The following is a 24,866-nucleotide window of genomic DNA, read 5'->3' as shown; positions in this document are numbered from 1 at the left end:
TGCCTGGTGATCTGGAAGGGTCTTGGAGTCTGGGTACAGATGGTAGTGTCTGATACACTGTAAAAAAAAAATTGATTTTTGTTTAAAATGACTAGTCTTTAATGGCTTGAAACTAGTAATTTTGACCCCCGCTGTATGTCTCGTCCAAGCGCTCGCCTCTTTTCCTCTTTATTGACCTCAGTCATATGCCTGTTATTTAGATAGAGAGAAAATTCAGAAGTGCAAAGGGAGTTGGGGGTCCACGTGCAGGATCCCCTGAAGGTGAACCTCCAGGTTGAGTCGGTGGTGAAGAAGGCGAATGCAGGGTTGACATTCATATCTAGAGGGATAGGATACAAGAGCAGGGATGTGATGTTGAGGCTCTATAGGTCCCTGGTGAGGCCTCACGTGGAGACTGGGTACAGGTTTGGGCGATGTGTTTGAGAAAAGTTGTGCTGGCGTCAGGGAGGGTTCAGAGAAGATTGACAATACCAGGAATGAAAGGGTTAGTATATGAGGAACGTTTGTTGGCTTTGGGACTGTACTCATTGGAGTACAGAAGAAAGGGGTTGGGGGGGGGTGGAAACTCATAGAGACATTTTGAAAGGCCTTGACAGAGTAGATGTGACAAGGTTGTTTCCCATGGTGGGAGAGTCCAGGACAAGAGGGCACAACTTCAGGATAAAAGGGAATCAATTTAAAACAGATGTGGAGGAATTTCTTTGGCTAGAGGGTCGTGACTCTGTGGAACTTGTTGCCACAGGCGGCTGTGGAAGGGGGATCGTTGGGTGTATTTAAGGCAGAGATTGGCAGGTATTTGATGAGTCTGGGCATCAAGGGTAATGGAGAGAAGGCCTGGGAGTGGGGCTGACTGGGAGGATGGATTAGACTCGATGGAGCAATGGACCTCCTTCTGCTCCTATATCTTGTTAAATCCACAGAGATGGCACCCCCCCCCCCCCCACAGCAACAGCCCCCTGACAACTGCAACCCCCTGGCAACCGCATCCCCTGGCAATAACCCCCCCCCCTCCTCATGCCAGTGGAGAACCCAACCACATCCTTTCCTGGCAACAACACCCTCCAGCCCCCAGTGCCAGCAAACCCAGTCCCTGTGCCCATCCCTGTAATTGTCGCCCCTGCAGGAGGTAAACCGAGAGCTGCTGAATGAACAGGAGGCGTCTGCAGAGAGGGAGCAGCCTCTGCCCGAGATCATCGACTTCAAGATTAAGTTCGCTGAGACTAAGGCTCAAGCCAAGGTAGGTCCAGGGTCCCACAGCCCCCCCGTCCTCCCTGACCCCATCCCCCGGACGACACTCCTCCCCCGACACCCACCCTTCCCCCTCACTCCCACTGTCCTCATCCTCCCTGTCCCCCCCGACTCCACCCTCCCCCTGTCCCCAACCCTCCCCCTGTCCCCAACCCTCCCACTGACCCCATTCTCCCTGACCCTGTCCTCATCCCCCATACCACTCCTCCACCTGACCCCATGCTTCCCCGTCCCCTCTGACCTCGCTCATCCCCCTTGCTTCCCCTGATCCCACCCTTCCCCCTCACACCCCCAACCCCACCCTTCCCACTCCCTTGCTCTGACTCCACCCTTCCTCTTCGCTCCCCCGACACTACCCTTTCCCCTCGCTTCCCTGACCCTACCCTTACCCCTCCGCTTCCCTGACCCTACCCTTCCCCCTCGCTCCCCTGACCCTACCCTTCCCCCTGATTCCACCCTTCCCCCCGACTCCACCCTTCCCCGTCTAACCCAACCCTATTGACTGTGCCCTCCCTGCACTGACCCCCATTGATACTGACCCCCCACCCCCCATACTGATCATTACCCTCCTCAGGCCATTGAGATGGAGCTACGTAAGATGGAGGTGCAGCAGGCAAACAGGCACGTGTCCCTGCTGACCTCGTTCATGCCGGACTCCTTCCTGCGTCCTGGCGGTGACCACGATTGTCTCCTCGTCCTACTCCTCATCCCCCGGCTCGTCTGCAAGGTAGGAGAGGTCAAGGGGCAGTGGGAGGGGAGGGGTTAAGTCTGTTGTGGAGACTGCACCTGCGTAACGGTGCTGTGTCACAGACATGGTGTATGGTGTAACAGGCATGGTTTAACTGTGCTGTAACGGTGCTGTGTAACAGTCATGGTTTAACTGTGCTGTAACGGTGATGTGTAACAGGCATGGTTTAACTGTGCTGTAACGGTGATGTGTAACAGGCATGGTTTAACAGTGCTGTAACGGTGATGTGTAACAGGCATGGTTTAACTGTGCTGTAACGGTGATGTGTAACAGGCATGGTTTAACTGTGCTGTAACGGTGCTGTGTAACAGGCATGGTTTAACTGTGCTGTAACGGTGATGTGTAACAGGCATGGTTTAACTGTGCTGTAACGGTGATGTGTAACAGGCATGGTTTAACTGTGTTGTAACGGTGATGTGTAACAGGCATGGTTTAACTGTGCTGTAACGGTGATGTGTAACAGGCATGGTTTAACTGTGCTGTAACGGTGCTGTGTAATAGGAATAGTTTAACTGCTGTAACGGTGCTGTTTAACAGGAATGGTTTAATTGTGCTGTAACGGTGCTGTGTAATAGGAATAGTTTAAATGCTGTAACGGTGCTGTTTAACAGGAATGGTTTAACTGTGCTGTAACGGTGCTGTGTAATAGGAATAGTTTAAATGCTGTAACGGTGCTGTTTAACAGGCATGGTTTAACTGTGCTGTAACGGTGCTGTGTAATAGGCATGGTTTAACTGTGCTGTAACGGTGCTGTGTAATAGGAATAGTTTAACTGCTGTAACGGTGCTGTTTAACAGGAATGGTTTAACTGTGCTGTAACGGTGCTGTGTAATAGGAATAGTTTAAATGCTGTAACGGTGCTGTTTAACAGGCATGGTTTAACTGTGCTGTAACAGTGATGTGTAACAGGCATGGTTTAACTGTGTTGTAACGGTGATGTGTAACAGGCATGTTTTAACTGTGCTGTAATGTTACTGTGTAACAGGCATGGTTTAACTGTGCTGTAACGGTGCTGTGTAATAGGAATAGTTTAACTGCTGTAACGGTGCTGTGTAACAGGAATGGTTTAACTGTGCTGTGTGACAGGCAGCACATTTGCAGATGACACTAAGATTGGAGACATTGTAGACAGTGAGGAAGGTTTTCAAAACTTGCAGAGAGATCTGGACCAGCTGGAAACATGGGCTGAAAAAAGGCCAATGGAATTTAATGCAGACAAGGGTGAGGTGTTGCATTTTGGAAGGACAAACCAAGAAAGGACGTACACGGTGAATGGTCGGGCACTGAGGAGTGCGGTAGAACAGGGGGACCTGGGAATACAGATAAAGAATTCCTTGAAAGTGGCGTCACAGTGGACAAGGTTGTAAAGAGACCTTTTGGCTTATTGGCCTTCGTTCATCAAAGTTTTGAGTGCATGAGCTGGGATGTTATGGTAAAGTTGCATGACGTTGGTGAGGCCAAATTTGGAGGATTGTGTGCAGTTTTGGTCACCGAACTACAGGAAAGATGTCAATAAGATAGAAAGAGTGCAGAGAAGATTGACTGGGATGTTGCCCGGACTTCAGGAACTGAGTTACAGGGAAAGGTCAAACAGGTTAGGACTTTATTCCCTGGAGTGTAGAAGAATGAGGGGAGATTTGAGCGAGGTATTTAAAATTATGAGGGGGACAGACAGAGTAAATGTAGGTCGGCTTTTTCCACTAAGGGTGGGTGAGATACAAACCAGAGGACATGGGTTAAGGGCCAAAGGGGAAAGGTTTAGGGAGAACTTCTTCTCACAGAGAGTGGTGGGATGTGGAACAAGCTGCCAGCTTGTGGGCTGGCATGAATGTGGGCTCAGTTTTTAACATCCAAGAAGAATGGGAGGGGTATGGAGGGATATAGACTGGGTGCAGGTCAGTGGAACTAGGCAGAAAAATGGTTCAGCATAGACTGGAAGGGCCGAAGAAGCCTGTTTCTGTGCTGTGTAGTTCTATGGTTCTATGCTGTGTGTAAGAGACCTGTCCTCTGCCCCAGGCCGAGCTGATCAGTGTGCAGGCGCAAGAGCGGTTTGAGCTGAATGAGGACTACAGCCAGCGGCCGGGGCTCCGGGGACCTGTGGGTGAACAGATGAGCTTTGGGGCTGGACTTGTCTACTCCCTTACACTGCTTCAGGCCACCCTGCACAAATACGAACAGTGAGTGGGGTGGGGCTGCGCAGGAGGCATGCAGAGGGCAGGAAGCATGCAGGGGAAGGGGGGCAGGGGGCGTGCAGGACTAGAGACAGAGGTTGTGCAGGGGAGGGGGGTGGGGGTTGTGCAGGCAACAGTCATGGAGGGGCAGGGGTCGTGCAGGGTCAGGGTCATGCAGGGTAGGTTCAGAAGGTAGGGTCCATGCGGGAGATGGGGCGTGTGGGGGAGGGGAGGGGCGTGTAGGGGAGGGGGCGTGTAGGGGAGGGGAGGGGGCGTGTAAGGGAGGGGAGTTGGCTGGGCGTTTTGGGGTGGTGTGCTCAGTTTTGGTGGAGACCCCTGTCCTCCAGGGCCCTGGGCCAGTGTAGCGTGGAGGTGTACAAGCGGATCGGAGGTCTGTATGCGGAGATGAGCGTGCACGAGCGTGCACTGGACGTTCTCATTGAGTTGCTCCACCGTGACCAGCTGGACGAGACAGTCAACGTGGAGCCTCTCACCAAGGCCATCAAATACTATCAGGTATGGTCCTCTCACCCCCAACGGCGACCCCTCACCCCCAACGGCGACCCCTCACCCCCAACGGCGACCCCTCACCCCCACCAGTGAACCCTCACCCCCACTGGAGCCTCTCAACCCTGCCGGGGACCCCTCACCCTACTACCTTTAAACAGTTGTCTAAACATAGAAACAGCCCCTGGCAGCCCCCAGTCTCTATAGCCGAGGGTTCCGGACACAGTGGTCAGACTAGGCAATGGGATGGGAAGAGACAAGATGAAGAGGCAGGTGGCCCTGACGTCTGCTCTTTTGCCAGCATCTGTACAGCATCCACCTTCTAGAACAAAACGAGGACTGCACCGTGCAGCTGGCTGACCACATCAAGGTGAGCTCCTGGTGGTGTCATTCCTCACTTCCTCCTCAGCACCCGTCTCCATCTCACTGCCCCCGACCGTACCCATCTCCGTCTCATTGCTGCCGACCGTACCCGTCTCCGTCTCACTGCTCCCGACCATACCCGTCTCCGTCTCACCGCTCCCGTCTCCGTCTCACCATACATGACCGTACCCATCTCTATCTCACTGCACCCATCTCTGTCTCACCGCCACCAACCATACCCATCTCCATAACCTGTCTCTGTTTCACCATACATGATTGTACCCGTCTCCGTCTCACCGTACATGACCGCCCCGTTTCTGTTTCACTGCCCCCGACCATACCCGTCTCCATCTCACCGTACTGTACATGACTGTACCCGTCTGTCTCACCATACCTGACTGTATCATCTCTGTGTCACCGTACCCGTCTGCGTCTCACTGTACACGACTGTACCCATCTTTCTCACCGTATCTGACTGTACCGTCTCTCTCTCACCGTATCCATCTACGTCTCACTGAACATGACCGAACCCATCTGTCTCACCATACACGACTGTATCGTCTCTGTCTCATTGTACTCACCATACCCAACCATACCTGTCTATCTCACTGTTCCTGACTGTACCTGTCTCGGACTCACTGTCCTTGGTGACGCCCATCTTCATCTCACACTACCTGAAGTTCATTGCCCTTACCTCTCTGTACTTGACTCCATTTCCCCCTACATGGATGTATTTTATGTATCTCACCATACCTAACTCCTCAGGTACCCAAACACTCAGATAGGCACTTAGATGTATGAAACTGAGGGTCATGAGTGTGAGGTGTGGAAGAACTAGATTGTTGTGGCGCTATCTGTTGAGTGAAGGGCTGACACTGTCCTGGAATATTCTGTATTTGGGGGTGGTGGGAGGGGAGGGGGGGGGATGGAGAGGGGCATTGAAAGGAGAGGAAGCGTGGAGAGGGGCGTTGGAAGGGGAAAAGAAAGTTAAAAGGGGAAGGGGTGCTGGTGCGGGAGGTTGGTGGGTGTGGGCCAGAGGGGGGGAGGTGGTTGGGTGCATGTGGGAGTGGGGGAGGGGAATATATTGGGGGAAGGGGATGGGAGGGTGGGGGGGGAGGGGGCCGGTGCGGAGGGAGGGGGTTAGTGGTTATGGAAGGAGGGGGAGTGGAGATCATGCAGCCCCTCACCAGTGCCTGATGAGATGTGTCCATGTAACAGTTTACCCAGAGTGCCCTGGACTGCATGGCCGTGGAGGTGGGGCGGCTCCGCTCCCTGCTGCAGGTGAGCATCTGCCCTGAGGCCCCTGACCACTAACCCCCCCCCCCCCACTCTCGACCAGCCCCGACCCATGGCCCACGACCCTTAGCCGGCCCCGAGTCTCTGACCCTCAACCAACCCTGTGACCTATGGCCCCTGACCCACGACCAGCCCCGACCCATGACCCTCGTCCAGCCCCAAGTCCCCTGACCCTTGACTGGCCCCGAAACCCATGACTCACGACTGGCTCCGAGACCCATGACCCTCACCCAGCCCTGAGCCTCCTGACCCTCAACCGGCCCCGAGACCCATGACCGGCACCAAGACCCCTGATGGATGGCCCCCAACGCTCAGCCAGCCCTGAGATACCTGACCTACTCCGATGCCTGACCCCTGACTATGTACCCCCACTGGATACTCCCAAGGTATACCCCCTAATGACACTATACTCCCACCTCCCCACAGGCTGGACAGGGGTCCACAGACCTGCCCCTCCTGCTGCGGGACCTCAGCACCTCCTGTAGTGACATCCGGCAGTTCTGTAAGAAGGTTCGGAGGCGGATGCCCGGAACCACGGCTCCCGGCATTCCCACTGCCCTGACCTTTGGCTCACAGGTATGGTTCCAGGGGTTGGGGGATGTTTTCAGAGACAGGTTGTTTCCAGTATCGGAAGGGGGACAGTTCCATGTGTTGGGGACATGGTACTGGGGCGGTTCCAGGGGTTAGGGGGACGTTTCCAGTGTGAGTGGGCAAGTTCCTGAGGTCGGTGGCCAATTCCTGCTCCCTTACCAGATGTGGGGGGGGGTCCAGGGGCTGATGCCTGGGATCTGGTTCCTTCTCGCTGATGGTGCCCCCACCGTTCCTGGTCCCTGGCCAGGTGTAGGGGGGATGGGTCCAGGGCCCGGTGCCTGGCGTCTGCTCTCTGATGGTACCCCCACCGTTCCTGCTCCCTGGCCAGGTGTAGGGGAGATGGGTCCAGGGCCCGGTGCCTGGCGTCTGCTCGCTGATGATACCCCCACCGTTCCTGCTCCCTGGCCAGATGTAGGGGTGATGGGTCCAGGGCCTGGCGTCTGCTTGCTGATGGTGCCCCCACCATTACTATTCCCTGCCAGGTAGCCGACACGCTCCTGGATTGCCGCAGACACCTCACCCGCGTAGTGGCCGTCCTGCAGGAGATGGCTGCTGCCGCTGTACAGCTCATCGGACCACTCCCCGATACCGAGGGGCTCCTGCCCCACCAGCTGGAGGAGTTGGCTGTCAAAGCAACTCAGCAGGTATTCTCTGCTCCCCCTCCCCAACTCCCCTTCCTCCCCCCTCTCTACACCCCCTTGCTATTCCCTTCCCTCATTCCCCTCCCTTCCTTCTCTTGCACCCCTTCCCCTTTCTCTTTTTCCCACTTCCCCCTCCAATGAGGTAGGTTAGAAGGAAGGGGGAGGGCAATGGGGTGGGGTAGGGTGGGAAGGGGTGGGGAGGGAGGTAGTTGGGTGGGGTAGGGTGGTGGGGAGGTCTGACCTCTTCTCAGTTCGGACCTGGGAATTCAGACCACACCCTGGCCTCCCTCAGTTGATAAACACTCTTGGTCATGAAGCTTAGATATCCTGTCATGTTCTTGCTCACCTCATCCTTGATCAGTCCCGCAGGCACTTCCTCTGCTGCCATCGTACACGAAATTCACGACCGTTATACACATAATAAGCTGATCACACTGGACAACTTTTTTAAAAAAGATTTGCTTCCTGAAAACAAGTGGGGGATTCTGGCAGACAACTTCCAGCTCAACACAATGTCAGATTTGCTGTATCACGTCGAAAGTCAAGAAACATTAAATGAACTTTGATTGAATTTAGTTGGTTTAATCGGATCGTGACGCTGACACGTTGCGTCCGTTCAACCGACCTAAAAAGGTTTTGCTGTTGATTGTCGTTTGTACTCAGTGTCTGATGCCTCTCATGTCAGTGTCCAACAATAGTCAACCGGCACTGATGGATTCCCATTGCCATGATACCACTTTTCCGTGGTCGCAGTGCCCTGGTGAAACCTTTCACCACATTGGTCACTGATGACACCAAGATCAGCCGGGAAGGAGTCCGAGTGTGAACTCAGAAAATGAACTTTCAATAGCATGAAGCACTGCATGGTTTTGTCTGACTTAAAATATCACAGGAAATCACAGAAAATAGTTTGTATCTAAAAAATGATGTGGAATAGGAACATTTTATGGTGATTTTCATCATTAAGCCCCAAATCCATAAAATACACCCCAAAGTGTTCAGGTAGCAAAATCTTCCTTGTCCCATGCAATTGGAAGGTCAAGGCCGCGAACAGTTTAAACACATCCCAATCCCTCCTGCTCCTTACAGGGGCAGGACGGTGGGAGGGGGACAGGGTCTGTGGGGCCGGGTATGGGGGAGGGGGAAGGGTGACTGTGGGGCTGGGGACTGTGGAGATGGGCATGGGGGAGGGGGACGGGGTGATTGGGTTGGGTCTGCGAGTCTGATGGATGGGACCACATTGTCAACAGGTGTATGGAGCGCAGGCTGGCAGCCCTGGAGACCGCCTGCGATTGTCCTGCAGCCTGGTCATCACCACCATGAACAAGATGGCAACCGCCATGCAGGAGGGGGAGTATGATGCAGAGAGACCCCTCAGCACGGTAAGGAAAGGGGAACTGGGGTGGCAATGGGTAGGGGTGGGTGTGGATGGGGTTTGGAAAGGTGGGAGTTGACATCAGCATGTGACGGTACTTTCCCCCACCCCTGCAGCCCACCCTGGGTATGGGGTGGGTGGGGGGTTGGTGGGTGAGTGGGTGTGGATGGGGTTTGGGGGTGAGTGGGTGTGGATGGGGTTTGGGGGTGAGTGGGTGTGGATGGGGTTTGGGGGTGAGTGGGTATGGATGAGGTTTGGGGGTGTGGGTGTGGATGGGGTTTGGGTGTGGATGGTGGGTGTGCGTCAGCCTGTGACGAGACTCTCCCCCACACCCTCAGCCCCCCACGGCAGTGGAGCTGAGGGCTGCGGCCCTGCGGGCAGAGATGACAGACGCTGAGGGTCTCGGCGTGAAGCTGGAGGATCGTGACACTGTCATCAAGGAGCTGAAGAAGTCACTCAAGATCAAGGTGGGTCAGGGGAAGTGGAGAGGAGGGGAGGGGAATTGTGGAGGAGGGGAGCAGGGGGAAAGGCAGGGATTGAGGGGGGAAGAGGAAGGGGGTTGGGGGAGCAGGTGGGTCGGCGTGATCGGTCTGTGGCACTTTGGGTTGAGATGGGTCCAAGGGAAGGGGATGGGTCTGCGTCATCTGGGAGGGGAGGTAGAGAACAGGGAAAGGGGACAGGGTCTGGGGGAGCGGATGTGTTTGGGATACTTCACGGTGTGGGGGAGTGAGCTGGTGAGTATGTGACAGTTTCTTCCTCCCCCACCCCCCCCCCCCCCCCCCCCCCCCTTTCCAGGGTGAGGAGCTGAGTGAGGCCAGCGTGCGGCTCAGCCTCCTGGACAAGAAGCTGGACTGTGCATCAAGAGAGGCCGATGAAAGGGTGGAGAAAGTACAGGCTCGGCTGGAGGAGGTGCAGAGCCTGCTGAGGAAGAAGGAGAAGTGAGTTGGTCTGTCCTGGGCAGTAACCACTCACCCACCAGTCACTAACCACTCACCTCACCTGCTGGTCACTAACTGCTCACCTACCAGTTACTAACCAGTCACTAACCGCTCACTAACCAGTCATTAATCAGTCACTAACTGCTCACCCACCAGCCACTAACTAGTCACTAGCCGCTCACCTGCTGGTCATTAACTGCTTAATCAGTGTCTAATTGCTTAATCACTGGTCACTAACCGATCGCTAACCAATCCTCCACAGGTTTCTGTCTGAACCCCACTACCCAGCCCCTTCCACCCCCAACCAACCTACAGCCCTTGTGTTCCGAACGCTCCTTCCTGAGGGTAGGATGGATGTACACATGACAAAGATGTGTCATTTCTGGAGTCATGCTCTTAATATCCCTGGGAAACCCTTAGGATTTTCCTTCACATTGTCGCAAAAGCAATCTCATGTCTTCTTTTAGCCTTCCAGAGGTTTTTCTTGCATTGTTTATACTCCTCAAGTACCTCATTTGCTCCGTGTTGCCCCTATCTGTTCTACACCTCTCTCTTCTTCCGAACCAGATCACCAATATCCCTCGAAAACTTTGCCATTAATTCTAACAAGAAAATACAAACACTATCCTCTCAAAATTTAAATTTTGCCAGAAAACATTCTGTCCCAATTCACACTTGCCAGATTCTTTCTGATTCCATCAAAATGGGCCTTTCTCCAATTTAGAATCTCAACCCAAGGCCCAGACGCATCCTTCTCCATAATTTAATGACATTATGATCACTGGACCCAAAATATTCCCCGACACATACTTCTGTCACCTCTCCTGTCTCGTTCCCTAATAGGAGATCCAGTATTGCCCTCTCTCTAGTTAGTATCTATATATATTGATTTAGAAAACTTTCCTGAACATATTTGACAAACTCCAAGCCATCCAGACCTTTTACAGTTAGGGCGTCCTAGTCGATATGTGGAAAGTTAAAATCTCTGACTATCACAACCTTCTGTTTCCTGAAGCATGGGATACATGGAACCTTGGCTGTGTGGATATAAAATTGTCCTGCATGTAAAAAGCAGAGAGTGGTAGTGGAAAGAAAGTATTCTCCCTGTCCTGGGAGCCCTGCTCTTTGTGACTTTTCTAACTGACCTGAATGAAGAGGTGGAGGAATGTTTACAGATAAGTTTACGGATGACATGAAGGTTGGAGGGGTTGTGGATGGAGCTGAAGGTTTTCGAAGGTCACAAGAGGATATAGACAGGATGCAGAGTTGGGCAGACAAGAGGCAGATGGAGTTCAAACCGAATAAGTGTGAGGTGATGCATTTTGGAAGGACAAACCAGAAGGCTGAGTCCAGGGTTAATGGTCGGTTACTTAAAAGTATGGATGAACAAAGGAACCTTGGGGTCCAAATCCATACATTCCTCAAGGTCGGTGCACAGGTTGATAGGTTGGTTAAGAAGGCAAATTAGTCAGGGGAGGAGTCAGTTATCGGAGGTGGGGGGCGGGTGTTGGGTAGATCAGTTATAAGTGAACGTTAAGTATCAGATAGATATGATTAGGAGAGAGGTTGGTTTTCTGAGAGGGGGCAGTTTTTGGGAAGGGGGTCAGCGTGTGTTAAGCTGCAGAATGTATGGAGTGCTGCAGGAGATGGGCTGTGTGGAACTGCTGGAGGAGCTATTGAAGGAACTTCAGACAAGAATCAGCATGTCCAGACAGAAACCTGGAAAATCGGACACTCAGCCCCTCTAGTCTCTAATCAGCATGGACATTGAACGGGTGGGCTCAAGGATACAGGCCAAATATAGGCAGGGGAACTGCGTTGGGGGAACATTTGGACAGATCCATGGATAGGTTGGATTGTGAGACTTGGAGGCCAAATATGGGCAGGGGGACAGGAGTCAGGATGGGAATTCAGTGGATTAACTCATCAGGACCTGTGTGGGTGGGACAGGAGTTGGGATGGGTCTACAGTGGATTAACTCATCAGGACTTGTGTGAGTGGGACAGGAGTCGGGATGGTGACTTCATTTTGGGAGTGAAACAGGAGTCGGGATGGGAATTCAGTGGATTAACTCATGAGCACCTGTGTGGGTGGGACAGGAGTCGGGATGGGACTTCAGTGGTTTAACTCATCAGGACCTGTGTGGGTGGGACAGGAGTCGGGATGGGATGGGACTTCAGTGGTTTAAGTCATCAGGACCTGTGTGGGTGGGACAGGAGTCGGGATGGGAATTCAGTGGATTAACTCATGAGCACCTGTGTGGGTGGGACAGGAGTCGGGATGGGACTTCAGTGGTTTAACTCATCAGGACCTGTGTGGGTGGGACAGGAGTCGGGATGAGAATTCAGTGGATTAACTCATCAGGACCTGTGTGGGTGGGACAGGAGTCAGGATGGGATGGGACTACAGTGGATTAACTCATCAGGACCTGCGTGGGTGGGACAGGAGTCAGAATGGGACTACAGTGGATTAACTAATCAGGATCTGTGTGGGTGGGACAGGAGTCAGGATGGGACTACAGTGGATTAACTCATCAGGACCTGCGTGGGTGGGACAGGAGTCAGAATGGGACCTCAGTGGATTAACTAATCAGGATCTGCGTGGGTGGGACAGGAGTCGGGATGGTGACTTCAATGGATTAACTCATGAGGACCTGTGTGGGTGGGACAGGAGTCAGGATGGGACTCAAGTGGATGAATTCATCAGGACCTCTGTGGGTGGGACAGGAGTCGGGATGTGACTTCAGTGGATTAACTCATGAGGACCTGTGTGGGTGAGACAGGAGTTGGGATGGAACTTCAAAGGATTAACTCATCAGGACCTGTGTGGGTGGGACAGGAGTCGGGATGGGACTTCAGTGGATTAACTCATCAGGACCTGTGTGGGTGGGACAGGAGTCGGGATGGGTCTACAGTGGATTAACTCATCAGGACTTGTGTGAGTGGGACAGGAGTCGGGATGGTGACTTCATTTTGGGAGTGAAACAGGAGTCGGGATGGGAATTCAGTGGATTAACTCATGAGCACCTGTGTGGGTGGGACAGGAGTCGGGATGGGACTTCAGTGGTTTAACTCATCAGGACCTGTGTGGGTGGGACAGGAGTCAGGATGGGATGGGACTTCAGTGGTTTAAGTCATCAGGACCTGTGTGGGTGGGACAGGAGTCGGGATGGGAATTCAGTGGATTAACTCATGAGCACCTGTGTGGGTGGGACAGGAGTCGGGATGGGACTTCAGTGGTTTAACTCATCAGGACCTGTGTGGGTGGGACAAGAGTCGGGATGAGAATTCAGTGGATTAACTCATCAGGACCTGTGTGGGTGGGACAGGAGTCAGGATGGGATGGGACTACAGTGGATTAACTCATCAGGACCTGCGTGGGTGGGACAGGAGTCAGAATGGGACTACAGTGGATTAACTAATCAGGATCTGTGTGGGTGGGACAGGAGTCAGGATGGGACTACAGTGGATTAACTCATCAGGACCTGCATGGGTGGGACAGGAGTCAGAATGGGACCTCAGTGGATTAACTAATCAGGATCTGCGTGGGTGGGACAGGAGTCGGGATGGTGACTTCAATGGATTAACTCATGAGGACCTGTGTGGGTGGGACAGGAGTCAGGATGGGACTCAAGTGGATGAATTCATCAGGACCTCTGTGGGTGGGACAGGAGTCGGGATGTGACTTCAGTGGATTAACTCATGAGGACCTGTGTGGGTGAGACAGGAGTTGGGATGGAACTTCAAAGGATTAACTCATCAGGACCTGTGTGGTTCGGACAGGAGTAGGAATAGGACTTCAGTGGATTAACTCATCAGGACCTGTGTGAGTGGGACAGGAGTCGGGATGGGAATGAAAGTAAAGAGGTGACAAGATGCTTCCTCAAGTTTATCAAGAGTAAAAGGGAAGTGAGAGTAGATAGAGGATCCCTGGATGTGAGAGTAGATAGAGGACCAAGGGATGTGAGAGTATATAGAGGACCAAGGAATGTGAGAGTAGAAAGAGGACCAAGGGATGTGAGAGTAGATAGAGGACCATGGGATGTGCGAGTAGATAGAGGGCCAAGGGATGTGAGAGTAGATAGAGGACCAATAGATGTGAGAGTAAATAGAGGATAACGGGATGTGAGAGTAGATAGAGGACCAAGGGATGTGAGATAGATAGAGGACCAAGGGATGTGAGAGTACATAGAGGACCAAGGGATGTGAGAGTACATAGAGGACCAAGGGATGTGAGAGTACATGGAGGACCAAGGGATGTGAGAGTAGATAGAGGACCAAGGGATGTGAGAGTAGATAGAGGACCACGGGATGTGAGAGTAGATAGAGGACCAAGGGATGTGAGAGTAGATAGAGGACCAATGGATGTGAGAGTAAATAGAGGATAACGGGATGTGAGAGTAGATAGAGGACCACAGGAAAACGTCATAGAGTAGATAGAGGACCACGGGAAGTGAGAGTAGATAGAGGACCACGGGAAGTGAGACTTGATAGTGGACCACGGGAAGTGAGACTAGATAGAGGTTCACGGGAAGTGAGACTAGATAGAGGATCACGGGAAGTGAGACTAGATAGAGGACCACGGGAAGTGAGACTAGATAGAGGACCACGGGAAGTGAGACTAGATAGAGGACCACGGGAAGTGAGACTAGATGGAGGACCACGGGAAGTGAGACTAGATGGAGGACCACGGGAAGTGAGACTAGATGGAGGACCACGGGAAGTGAGACTAGATGGAGGACCACGGGAAGTGAGACTAGATGGAGGGCCACGGGAAGTGAGACTAGATGGAGGGCCACGGGAAGTGAGACTAGATGGAGGACCACGGGAAGTGAGACTAGATGGAGGACCACGGGAAGTGAGTGTAGATGGAGGACCACGGGAAGTGAGACTAGATAGAGGACCATGGGAAGTGAGACTAGATAGAGGACCACGGGAAGTGAGACTAGATAGAGGACCACGGGAAGTGAGACTAGATAGAGGACCACGGGAAGTGAGACTAGATAGAGGACCACGGGAAGTGAGACTAGATAGTGGACCACGGGAAGTGAGAGTAGATAGAGGACCACGGGAAAACACTGTTGGAGGAATAATAATGGGAGACAGACGGCAGAGGAACTAATTAAGTATTTGGCATTGGTCTTCACTGTGAAAGTCACCAGCCATGCGCCGGATGTCGATGGAGATTAGGGGAAATGTAGTGAGTGCAGTTACTTTTGTAAGGGAGTAACTGCTCAGAAAGCTGCAAGGTCCAAAGGTGGATATGTCTCCTGGACCAGATGGATTGAACCTTGGGTCCTGAAAGAAGGTTACTTCAGCCAGAGGGCAGTGAATCTGTGGAATTTGTTTCCACGGCGGTTGTGGAGGCCGGGTCATTGGGTGTATTTAAGGCAGAGATTGATAGGTTCTGATTAGCCAGGGCATCAAAGGTTATGGGGAGTTGGCCTGGCAGTGGGGCTGAGTGGGGAAATGGATCAGCTCATGATTAAATGGTGGGGCAGACTCGATGGGCTGAATAGGCTGTTTCAGCTCCTATGTCATTTCCCCCCACCCCCCCACAGGGAGTTTGAGGAGACCATGGATGCCCTCCAGGCTGACATCGACCAACTGGAGTCAGAAAAACTGGAACTGAAGCAGCGACTCAGCAGCCAGTCAAAGCGCAGCATCGAGGGGCTGCGGGGACCGCCCACCATCGCTACTATGGTCACCAGCATCACAGGTAGGGTTGGGGGTGGGGAGCAGGGTGGGGGAAGGAGATTCGGTCATGTCCTCTCCTCAATCATTCTACACTGGCCCCTTCCCTCCAGCTCCTCACCCCTTCTGCCCCTCCACCCTCTCCCCTCATCCTCCCCTTCCCCTCTTCCACCTTCCCATTCCCTTCTCCCCGCATCCCCCTTCCACCTCCCCCTCTATTCCCCTCTCCCCTTCCCTGGGCCCCAGCATCCCTCTGCTGCTGACTGACTGTTTCTTCTTTACCTCCTGCAACCTGACGACAGAGGAACAGTACGGAGGTACAGTGACCCCTCCCCTTCCATCTCACCTCCTCTTCCCTTGCCCTCACTCTCCCTGGTCGCGCAGCCCCTCCCTAACCCTGTGGCTGATCTCTGACACTGCCCAGGGACAGCCCCTCCATCTGAACTTGGAGAGGGCAGCACCTCCGTTATACCCTTCGCCCCCTCCATCTGATTTCTGACCTTGTGCAGGAGGAGGGGGATCGGTTCAGACGATCGCTGGCTTGGGTCCCGTGCAGGTCAAGGACTCACCGTTGTTGCTGCAGCACATCGAGGCCCTGCGTCTGTCCCTCAGGCAGCTGAAGAACGAGAACAACCTGCTGAAGGTAACCCAATCCCTCAGCTCTGGCATGGGAGAGGCAGGGCTCAGGCAGGAGAAAGGCCAGGGCTGTGTACTGCCACCCATGAGGTGCGGGAGGAAGGACCTCTACTTCTGGGCAGGGAGCTGCTGGGGAGGGAGATGAATTTGACACTCAAGGCAGTGAAGAAAGTTGCTTTCACAGAATCAGAACCAGGTTTTTATTGTCACGGAAGTGACATGAAGTTCGTTGTGTTGTGGTAGCAATATTGTGCATTACAGACTGCAAACACGCCCTAACTTTTCTCTTTTTGGCACTAATTTATTTATTAAACCAGAATTTGAGGTAGTTCTGTGGTTCATTGTCAGTTCACAAATCTGACGTCAAAGAGAGAGATGTTTTTCTATCATTGAGTTAAGTTGATTGTCATCAGATTATACAAGTAGAACGAGACCAAACCGCGTTCTCCGTTCCTCATTGCCAAATATGCAGACACACAACCAAATATAACACACGTACAGACACACAATACATAATACATAACAAACATTCATACACAAATACATAACTAAATCTTTGGCTTGGCTTTGCGGATGAAGATTTATGGAGGGGGTAAATGTCCACGTCAGCTGCAGGCTCGTTTGTGGCTGACAAGTCCGATGCGGGACAGGCAGACACGATTGCAGCGGAAAATTGGTTGGTTGAGGTTGGGTGTTGGGTTTTTCCTCCTTTGCCTTTTGTCAGTGAGGTGGGCCCTGCGGTCTTCTTCAAAGGAGGTTGCTGCCCGCCGAACTGTGAGGCGCCAAGATGCACGGTTTGAGGCGATATCAGCCCACTGGCGGGGGTCAATGTGGCAGGCATCAAGAGATTTCTTTAGGCAGTCCTTGTACCTCATCTTTAGTGCACCTCTGTCACGGTGGCCAGTGGAGAGCTCGCCATATAACACGATCTTGGGAAGGTAATGGTACTCCATTCTGGAGACGTGACCTACCCAGCGGAGTTGGATCTTCAGCAGCGTGGATTCGATGCTGTCGGCCTCTGCCATATCGAGTACTTCAATGTTAGGGATGAAGTCGCTCCAATGAATGTTGAGGATGGAGCGGAGACAACGCTGGTGGAAGCGTTCTACGAGCCGTAGGTGATGCCGGTAGAGGACCCATGATTCGGAGCCGAACAGGAGTGTGGGTATGACAACGGCTCTGTATACGCTAATCTTTGTGAGGTTTTTCAGTTCGTTGTTTTTCCAGACTAAATACTGTTACATGAAATATGAGTCTCAGCTGGTTTGTGTGAGCAGGTCCTTTCGTCGTTCAGACAGTGGGGGAAGTGTGAGCAGGTACTTCGGTTGTTCATTGAGTGAGGCAGGTGTGACCACATTCTTTTATCGTTCAGTCAGCGAGGTAGGTGAGAGCAGGTCCTTTAGTCGTTCAGTCAGTGTGGTAGGTGCGAACAGGTCCATTGGTCGTTCAGTTTGTGAGGCAGGTGTGAGCATATCCTTCGGTCGTTGACTGAGTGAGGCAGGTGTGAGCAGAACCTTTGGCCGTTCAGTCAGTGTGGTAGGTGCGAACAGGTCCATTGGTCGTTCAGTTTGTGAGGCAGGTATGAGGAGATCCTTCGGTCATTGACTGAGTTGAGGCAGGTGTGAGCAGAACCTTTGGCCTTCAGTCAGTGAGGCAGGTGTGAGCAGGTCCTTCAGTCATTCAGACAGTGGGGGGAAGTGTGAGCAGGTACTTTGGTCGTTCATTGAGTGTGGTAGGTGTGACCACATTCTTTCATCGTTCAGTCAGAGAGATAGGTGGGAGCAGGTCCTTCGGTCGTTCAGTCAGTGAGGCTGGTGTGAGCAGGTCCTTTAGTCATTCAGTCAGTGAGGCAGGTGTGAGCAGGTACTTCGGTCGTTCAGTCAGTGAGATAGGTGTGAGCAGGTCCTTTGGTTGTTGGGTGAGTGAGGCAGGTGTGAGCAGATCCTTCAGTTGTTCACTGAGTGAGGCAGGTGTGAGCAGGACCTTTGGCCATTCAGTCAGTGAGGCAGGTGTGAGGAGGTCCTTCAGTCATTCAGACAGTGGGGGAAGTGTGAGTAGCTACTTCGGTCGTTCAGTGAGTGTGGTAGGTGTGAGCAGGTCGTTCACAGAGTGAGTCAGGTGTGAGCAGGTCCTTTGGTCGTTCAGTGAGTGGGGGAAGTGTGAGCAGGTACTTTGGACATTCAGTCAGTGAGGCAGGTGTGAGCAGGTCTTTCGGTCGTTCAGTCAGTGAGGCAGGTGTGAGCGGGTCTTTCGGTCGTTCAGTCAGTGAGGCAGGTGTGAGCGGGTCTTTCGGTCGTTCAGTCAGTGAGGCAGGTGTGAGCGGGTCTTTCGGTCGTTCAGTCAGTGAGGCAGGTGTGAGCGGGTCTTTCGGTCGTTCAGTCAGTGAGGCAGGTGTGAGCGGGTCTTTCGGTCGTTCAGTCAGTGAGGCAGGTGTGAGCGGGTCTTTCGGTCGTTCAGACAGTGAGGCAGGTGTGAGCGGGTCTTTCGGTCGTTCAGTCAGTGAGGCAGGTGTGAGCGGGTCCTTCGGCCATTCAGTCAGTGAGGCAGGTGTGAGCGGGTCTTTCGGTCGTTCAGTCAGTGAGGCAGGTGTGAGCGGGTCCTTCGGCCATTCAGTCAGTGAGGCAGGTGTGAGCAGGTCTTTCGGTCGTTCAGTCAGTGAGGCAGGTGTGAGCAGGTCTTTTGGTCATTCAGTCAGTGAGGCAGGTGTGAGCAGGTCTTTCGGTCGTTCAGTCAGTGAGGCAGGTGTGAGCGGGTCTTTCGGTCGTTCAGTCAGTGAGGCAGGTGTGAGCGGGTCTTTCGGTCGTTCAGTCAGTGAGGCAGGTGTGAGCGGGTCTTTCGGTCGTTCAGACAGTGAGGCAGGTGTGAGCGGGTCTTTCGGTCGTTCAGTCAGTGAGGCAGGTGTGAGCGGGTCCTTCGGCCATTCAGTCAGTGAGGCAGGTGTGAGCGGGTCTTTCGGTCGTTCAGTCAGTGAGGCAGGTGTGAGCGGGTCCTTCGGCCATTCAGTCAGTGAGGCAGGTGTGAGCAGGTCTTTCGGTCGTTCAGTCAGTGAGGCAGGTGTGAGCAGGTCTTTTGGTCATTCAGTCAGTGAGGCAGGTGTGAGCAGGTCTTTCGGTCGTTCAGTCAGTGAGGCAGGTGTGAGCAGGTCTTTCGGTCGTTCAGTCAGTGAGGCAGGTGTGAGCAGGTCTTTCGGTCATTCAGTCAGTGAGGCAGGTGTGAGCGGGTCTTTCGGTCGTTCAGTCAGTGAGGCAGGTGTGAGCGGGTCCTTCGGCCATTCAGTCAGTGAGGCAGGTGTGAGCGGGTCCTTCGGCCGTTCAGTCAATGAGGCAGGTGTGAGCAGGTCTTTCGGTCGTTCAGTCAGTGAGGCAGGTGTGAGCAGGTCTTTCGGTCGTTCAGTCAGTGAGGCAGGTGTGAGCAGGTCTTTCGGTCATTCAGTCAGTGAGGCAGGTGTGAGCGGGTCTTTCGGTCGTTCAGTCAGTGAGGCAGGTGTGAGCGGGTCCTTCGGCCATTCAGTCAGTGAGGCAGGTGTGAGCAGGTCTTTCGGTCGTTCAGTCAGTGAGGCAGGTGTGAGCAGGTCTTTCGGTCGTTCAGTCAGTGAGGCAGGTGTGAGCAGGTCTTTCGGTCATTCAGTCAGTGAGGCAGGTGTGAGCAGGTCTTTCGGTCGTTCAGTCAGTGAGGCAGGTGTGAGCAGGTCTTTCGGTCGTTCAGTCAGTGAGGCAGGTGTGAGCAGGTCTTTCGGTCCTTCAGTCAGTGAGGCAGGTGTGAGCGGGTATTTCGGTCGTTCAGTCAGTGAGGCAGGTGTGAGCAGGTCTTTCGGTCGTTCAGTCAGTGAGGCAGGTGTGAGCAGGTCTTTCGGTCGTTCAGTCAGTGAGGCAGGTGTGAGCAGGTCTTTCGGTCGTTCAGTCAGTGAGGCAGGTGTGAGCAGGTCTTTCGGTCATTCAGTCAGTGAGGCAGGTGTGAGCGGGTCTTTCGGTCGTTCAGTCAGTGAGGCAGGTGTGAGCAGGTCTTTCGGTCGTTCAGTCAGTGAGGCAGGTGTGAGCAGGTCTTTCGGTCGTTCAGTCAGTGAGGCAGGTGTGAGCAGGTCTTTCGGTCGTTCAGTCAGTGAGGCAGGTGTGAGCGGGTCTTTCGGTCGTTCAGTCAGTGAGGCAGGTGTGAGCGGGTCTTTCGGTCGTTCAGTCAGTGAGGCAGGTGTGAGCGGGTCTTTCGGTCGTTCAGTCAGTGAGGCAGGTGTGAGCAGGTCTTTCGGTCGTTCAGTCAGTGAGGCAGGTGTGAGCAGGTCTTTCGGTCGTTCAGTCAGTGAGGCAGGTGTGAGCGGGTCTTTCGGCTATTCAGTCAGTGAGGCAGGTGTGAGCGGGTCTTTCGGTCGTTCAGTCAGTGAGGCAGGTGTGAGCGGGTCTTTCGGTCGTTCAGTCAGTGAGGCAGGTGTGAGCGGGTCTTTCGGTCGTTCAGTCAGTGAGGCAGGTGTGAGCGGGTCTTTCGGTCGTTCAGTCAGTGAGGCAGGTGTGAGCGGGTCCTTCGGCCATTCAGTCAGTGAGGCAGGTGTGAGCAGGTCTTTCGGTCGTTCAGTCAGTGAGGCAGGTGTGAGCAGGTCTTTCGGTCGTTCAGTCAGTGAGGCAGGTGTGAGCAGGTCTTTCGGTCGTTCAGTCAGTGAGGCAGGTGTGAGCGGGTCTTTCGGTCGTTCAGTCAGTGAGGCAGGTGTGAGCGGGTCTTTCGGTCGTTCAGTCAGTGAGGCAGGTGTGAGCGGGTCTTTCGGTCGTTCAGTCAGTGAGGCAGGTGTGAGCAGGTCTTTCGGTCGTTCAGTCAGTGAGGCAGGTGTGAGCAGGTCTTTCGGTCGTTCAGTCAGTGAGGCAGGTGTGAGCGGGTCTTTCGGCTATTCAGTCAGTGAGGCAGGTGTGAGCGGGTCTTTCGGTCGTTCAGTCAGTGAGGCAGGTGTGAGCAGGTCTTTCGGTCGTTCAGTCAGTGAGGCAGGTGTGAGCGGGTCTTTCGGCTATTCAGTCAGTGAGGCAGGTGTGAGCGGGTCTTTCGGTCGTTCAGTCAGTGAGGCAGGTGTGAGCGGGTCTTTCGGTCGTTCAGTCAGTGAGGCAGTTGTGAGCGGGTCTTTCGGTCGTTCAGTCAGTGAGGCAGGTGTGAGCGGGTCTTTCGGTCGTTCAGTCAGTGAGGCAGGTGTGAGCGGGTCCTTCGGCCATTCAGTCAGTGAGGCAGGTGTGAGCAGGTCTTTCGGTCGTTCAGTCAGTGAGGCAGGTGTGAGCAGGTCTTTCGGTCGTTCAGTCAGTGAGGCAGGTGTGAGCAGGTCTTTCGGTCGTTCAGTCAGTGAGGCAGGTGTGAGCAGGTCTTTCGGTCGTTCAGTCAGTGAGGCAGGTGTGAGCAGGTCTTTCGGTCGTTCAGTCAGTGAGGCAGGTGTGAGCAGGTCTTTCGGTCGTTCAGTCAGTGAGGCAGGTGTGAGCAGGTCTTTCGGTCGTTCAGTCAGTGAGGCAGGTGTGAGCGGGTCTTTCGGTCGTTCAGTCAGTGAGGCAGGTGTGAGCGGGTCTTTCGGTCGTTCAGTCAGTGAGGCAGGTGTGAGCGGGTCTTTCGGTCGTTCAGTCAGTGAGGCAGGTGTGAGCAGGTCTTTCGGTCGTTCAGTCAGTGAGGCAGGTGTGAGCAGGTCTTTCGGTCGTTCAGTCAGTGAGGCAGGTGTGATCGGGTCTTTCGGCTATTCAGTCAGTGAGGCAGGTGTGAGCGGGTCTTTCGGTCGTTCAGTCAGTGAGGCAGGTGTGAGCGGGTCTTTCGGTCGTTCAGTCAGTGAGGCAGGTGTGAGCGGGTCTTTCGGTCGTTCAGTCAGTGAGGCAGGTGTGAGCGGGTCTTTCGGTCGTTCAGTCAGTGAGGCAGGTGTGCCCAGGATATGGCCTTTGTTCACATTCTTCTGGTTATTGCATGAAGTTCCACTCTTGTTGCCGGAGGAAACATACAGGAGGTAGAAATTTGCCAGGATGTGGACAGAGGTTGAGCGGTGTAATTAGGAGAGATGGGGGAGCGTTCCCATTGCCCGACCCATCAGCTGATGGAGGTTTCGCAAATTGAGAGGTAGTGAAAGGTCAGTGTGGTTTTCCCAGCAAGTTTTTAAGGTGGGAGGGGGCAGGATTAAAGGGATCTCAGAGTCTCCTCTTCACACAGAGGATGGTGGGTGTTTGGAACCAGTTTTGAAGATGCTTGCATGGGAATGGTTATGAGGATATGGTCCGAACACATGCCAGTGGGACTATGGGAGATCAGCATTTTGACCTGCAGAGATGAGTTGGGCTGAATAGCCTTGTGTCTGCTGTGTGATACACTGAAGGGGAGCGTAGTGATGTTCCACCATTACGTGGGAGTGCGGATGTGCCTATCACCACTGTGGCTGAGGGGTCTCTGGGAAACGAATCCTAGGGGATATGGAGAGGGGCTGGACCGCTGGCCGCACCATGAAAGGGTCAGGAAAGGCATTTGACAAGCGTTTGGAGGTTTGGGGCATGTGGGGAAATGGGGCGAGTGTTGCACTGCCTGCTGCATCCCTCTCTGACTGGCTTCTCTCTCGGTGTGCAGGCTGCCCAAATGAGGGCCGAGTTGGCTGCCTTGCCCCCTATCCACGTCCCAAAGATGTCGGTGAGCCGGGCCAGCAAGGCTGAAGACGTTGCCATTGGAGCCCTGAGCAGGAAGGCTGGAGAGTTACTGCAGAATCTACAGCAGATCAGTGCTGGGGTCCGAGTGGTGGATGTGTCAGAGCAGGCCAAGGGTCAGTGGGGGATGGCAGAGGCATGCAAGGACAGGGGAGGAGGATAGGGTGAGAAGGGAGTGGCGGGGTAGGGAGGGCAAAGGGGATGAGCGAGGCGGGAGGGCCAGGAGGGAGTATTGGGTGGATGGGAGGCGGGGGTGGGAGAGGGTGGAGAGGCAGTGAGAGAGGGGTAGGGGATGGGGGCTGGGGAGGGAGGAAGAATAGTTAAAGGTAAAGTGGGATTGGCAAGGGGAGAGCAGCAGGGGGATGGGCGACGAGGGATCTCCCTCTCGTGCGGACACCCCAGGGACGGCAGTGAGATGTCATCATCCCCCCAGAGTCAGTTGACTGTTGGAGCCAGTCACATGACTGGGTGGTCATGGGACTCCCTGCAAATTCCTGTAGCCCCAATCCTGCAGGCATGGGTGCAGCCCCATTGCAGCCCTGGTGAGTAATGCGAGCTTCTGTTCCAGGTGGCGTGGTGGAGCGAAGACAGAACCCTACAGCACAGCTCATGGCGCAGGCAACACGCCTCCAGCAGCTGCAGCAGAGCGTGGAGCACATCAAGGTAAGTATTGACACCGCGGGCGGGCGCAGGTAGCACGGCTGCAGTCCCTCCACCATGGGGGCCGAGCAGGGGGCTGCACGACCTGTGATGGGCAAGAGCTGTGCGTGTGTGAGGCGGTGAAGGGGAACTGAGGGTGGGTGAAGTGGAGTTGAAGGTGGGGGAACTTCGGGTGGAAGGGAGCTGGGGGTGGGGGCAGGGGTCTGGGGCCAACCTGCTCCTATTTTTTTCTTATGAGATACAAACCAGAGGACATGGGTTAAGGGTGAAAGGGGAAAGTTTTGGGGGGATCATCTTCACAGAGAGGGGGTGGGGTGGACCTGAACTTCACTGGAAGTACCTTCTTATGCTGGGTTTTTACTCCCCCATTTATAGAAATCTGATCATTTGACCGAGTTCTAAGAAGGTGCAGGGCTCTGTGAAGGGAAGGTCGTGCCCCACTAGTCTAATTGAGTTATTTGAGGAGGTAAAAAAAAATTGATGAGGGTCGGGGGATAGATATGGTGAACGTGGATTTTAGTAAAACATTTGACAAGGTCCACACGAGAGACTCATCCAGAAAGTCATGAGGGACGGGATCAGTGGAACCTTGGCCGTGTGGGTAAAAATTGGCTTGTAGGAAGAAAGCAGAGAGTCGTAGTGGAAGGAAAGGATTCTGACTGGAGGTCAGGGACTAGTGGAGGGGCCGCAGGGCTCTGTTCTGGGACCCCTGCTCTTTGTGATGTTTATAAATGACCTAGGTGAAGAAGTGGAAGGATGGGTCAGTAAGTTTGTAGATGGAGCTGAGGGTTGTCGAAGGTTACCAGAGGATATAGACAGGATGCAGAGTTGGGCAGAAAAGTGGCGGATGGAGTTCAATCTGGATAAGTGAGAGGTGATGCATTTTGGAAGGACAAACCAGAAGGCTGAGTCCAGGATTAATGGTTGGTTAATTTACAGGACAGGATAGTGGGGTAGGGGAAGCTGCAGGCAGGGGCAGGAGTTGCTGTGGGTGGGAGAGGGCAGAGCTTCAAGAAGAGGATGGGGAGATGGGGGAGGGGAGCTGCAGGTGGGGTCTGTGGGCGGATCTGAGAGTGGGGTAAGGAGGAAGTGGAGCTGTGGGTGGGGGCAAGTGGAGCTGTGAACAATAACCCTGCTCGCCTCTCTCCAGGACGAGGTGGAACGCCTGTCAGTGACTCGGTCGGGAGCTCGTGCCTCTTCAGATTTTGCAATGTTCCCCACCACGGCCTTCACCAAGGTGAGTTTACCCCCCTCCCAGGGGATTCCCACCTACCTCGGTGAGTGCCCGCCCCTTCCCTATGCCCCTCCCCACCCCTTATAATTCCCTGTAGGCACTGGAAAAACCACATCATAAAATAGTACACAGAACC

General features: G+C 53.9%; 1 protein-coding gene across 6 annotated transcripts in view; it reads left to right on the top strand.

The window, feature by feature from the left end:
- LOC138756923 (dynactin subunit 1-like) overlaps nucleotides 1-24,866 on the top strand; it is a 145,952-nt gene that overhangs the window by 119,956 nt on the left and 1,130 nt on the right. For 5 of the 6 annotated variants that reach the window (XM_069923345.1, XM_069923343.1, XM_069923342.1 and 2 more), the window contains 16 exons: nucleotides 1,124-1,237; nucleotides 1,823-1,975; nucleotides 4,013-4,173; nucleotides 4,515-4,683; nucleotides 4,976-5,044; nucleotides 6,256-6,318; nucleotides 6,760-6,909; nucleotides 7,407-7,568; nucleotides 8,816-8,947; nucleotides 9,279-9,407; nucleotides 9,736-9,878; nucleotides 15,439-15,596; nucleotides 16,081-16,214; nucleotides 22,763-22,952; nucleotides 23,405-23,499; nucleotides 24,647-24,733. In XM_069923345.1, the coding sequence (XP_069779446.1) occupies nucleotides 1,124-1,237; nucleotides 1,823-1,975; nucleotides 4,013-4,173; nucleotides 4,515-4,683; nucleotides 4,976-5,044; nucleotides 6,256-6,318; nucleotides 6,760-6,909; nucleotides 7,407-7,568; nucleotides 8,816-8,947; nucleotides 9,279-9,407; nucleotides 9,736-9,878; nucleotides 15,439-15,596; nucleotides 16,081-16,214; nucleotides 22,763-22,952; nucleotides 23,405-23,499; nucleotides 24,647-24,733 (2,109 nt within the window). The other variant, XM_069923344.1, reaches the window with a different exon arrangement.

Source organism: Narcine bancroftii, chromosome 3, assembly GCF_036971445.1.
Source record: "Narcine bancroftii isolate sNarBan1 chromosome 3, sNarBan1.hap1, whole genome shotgun sequence".
Lineage (NCBI taxonomy): Eukaryota > Metazoa > Chordata > Chondrichthyes > Torpediniformes > Narcinidae > Narcine > Narcine bancroftii.
This window is presented reverse-complemented; position numbering and strand designations above follow the sequence as displayed.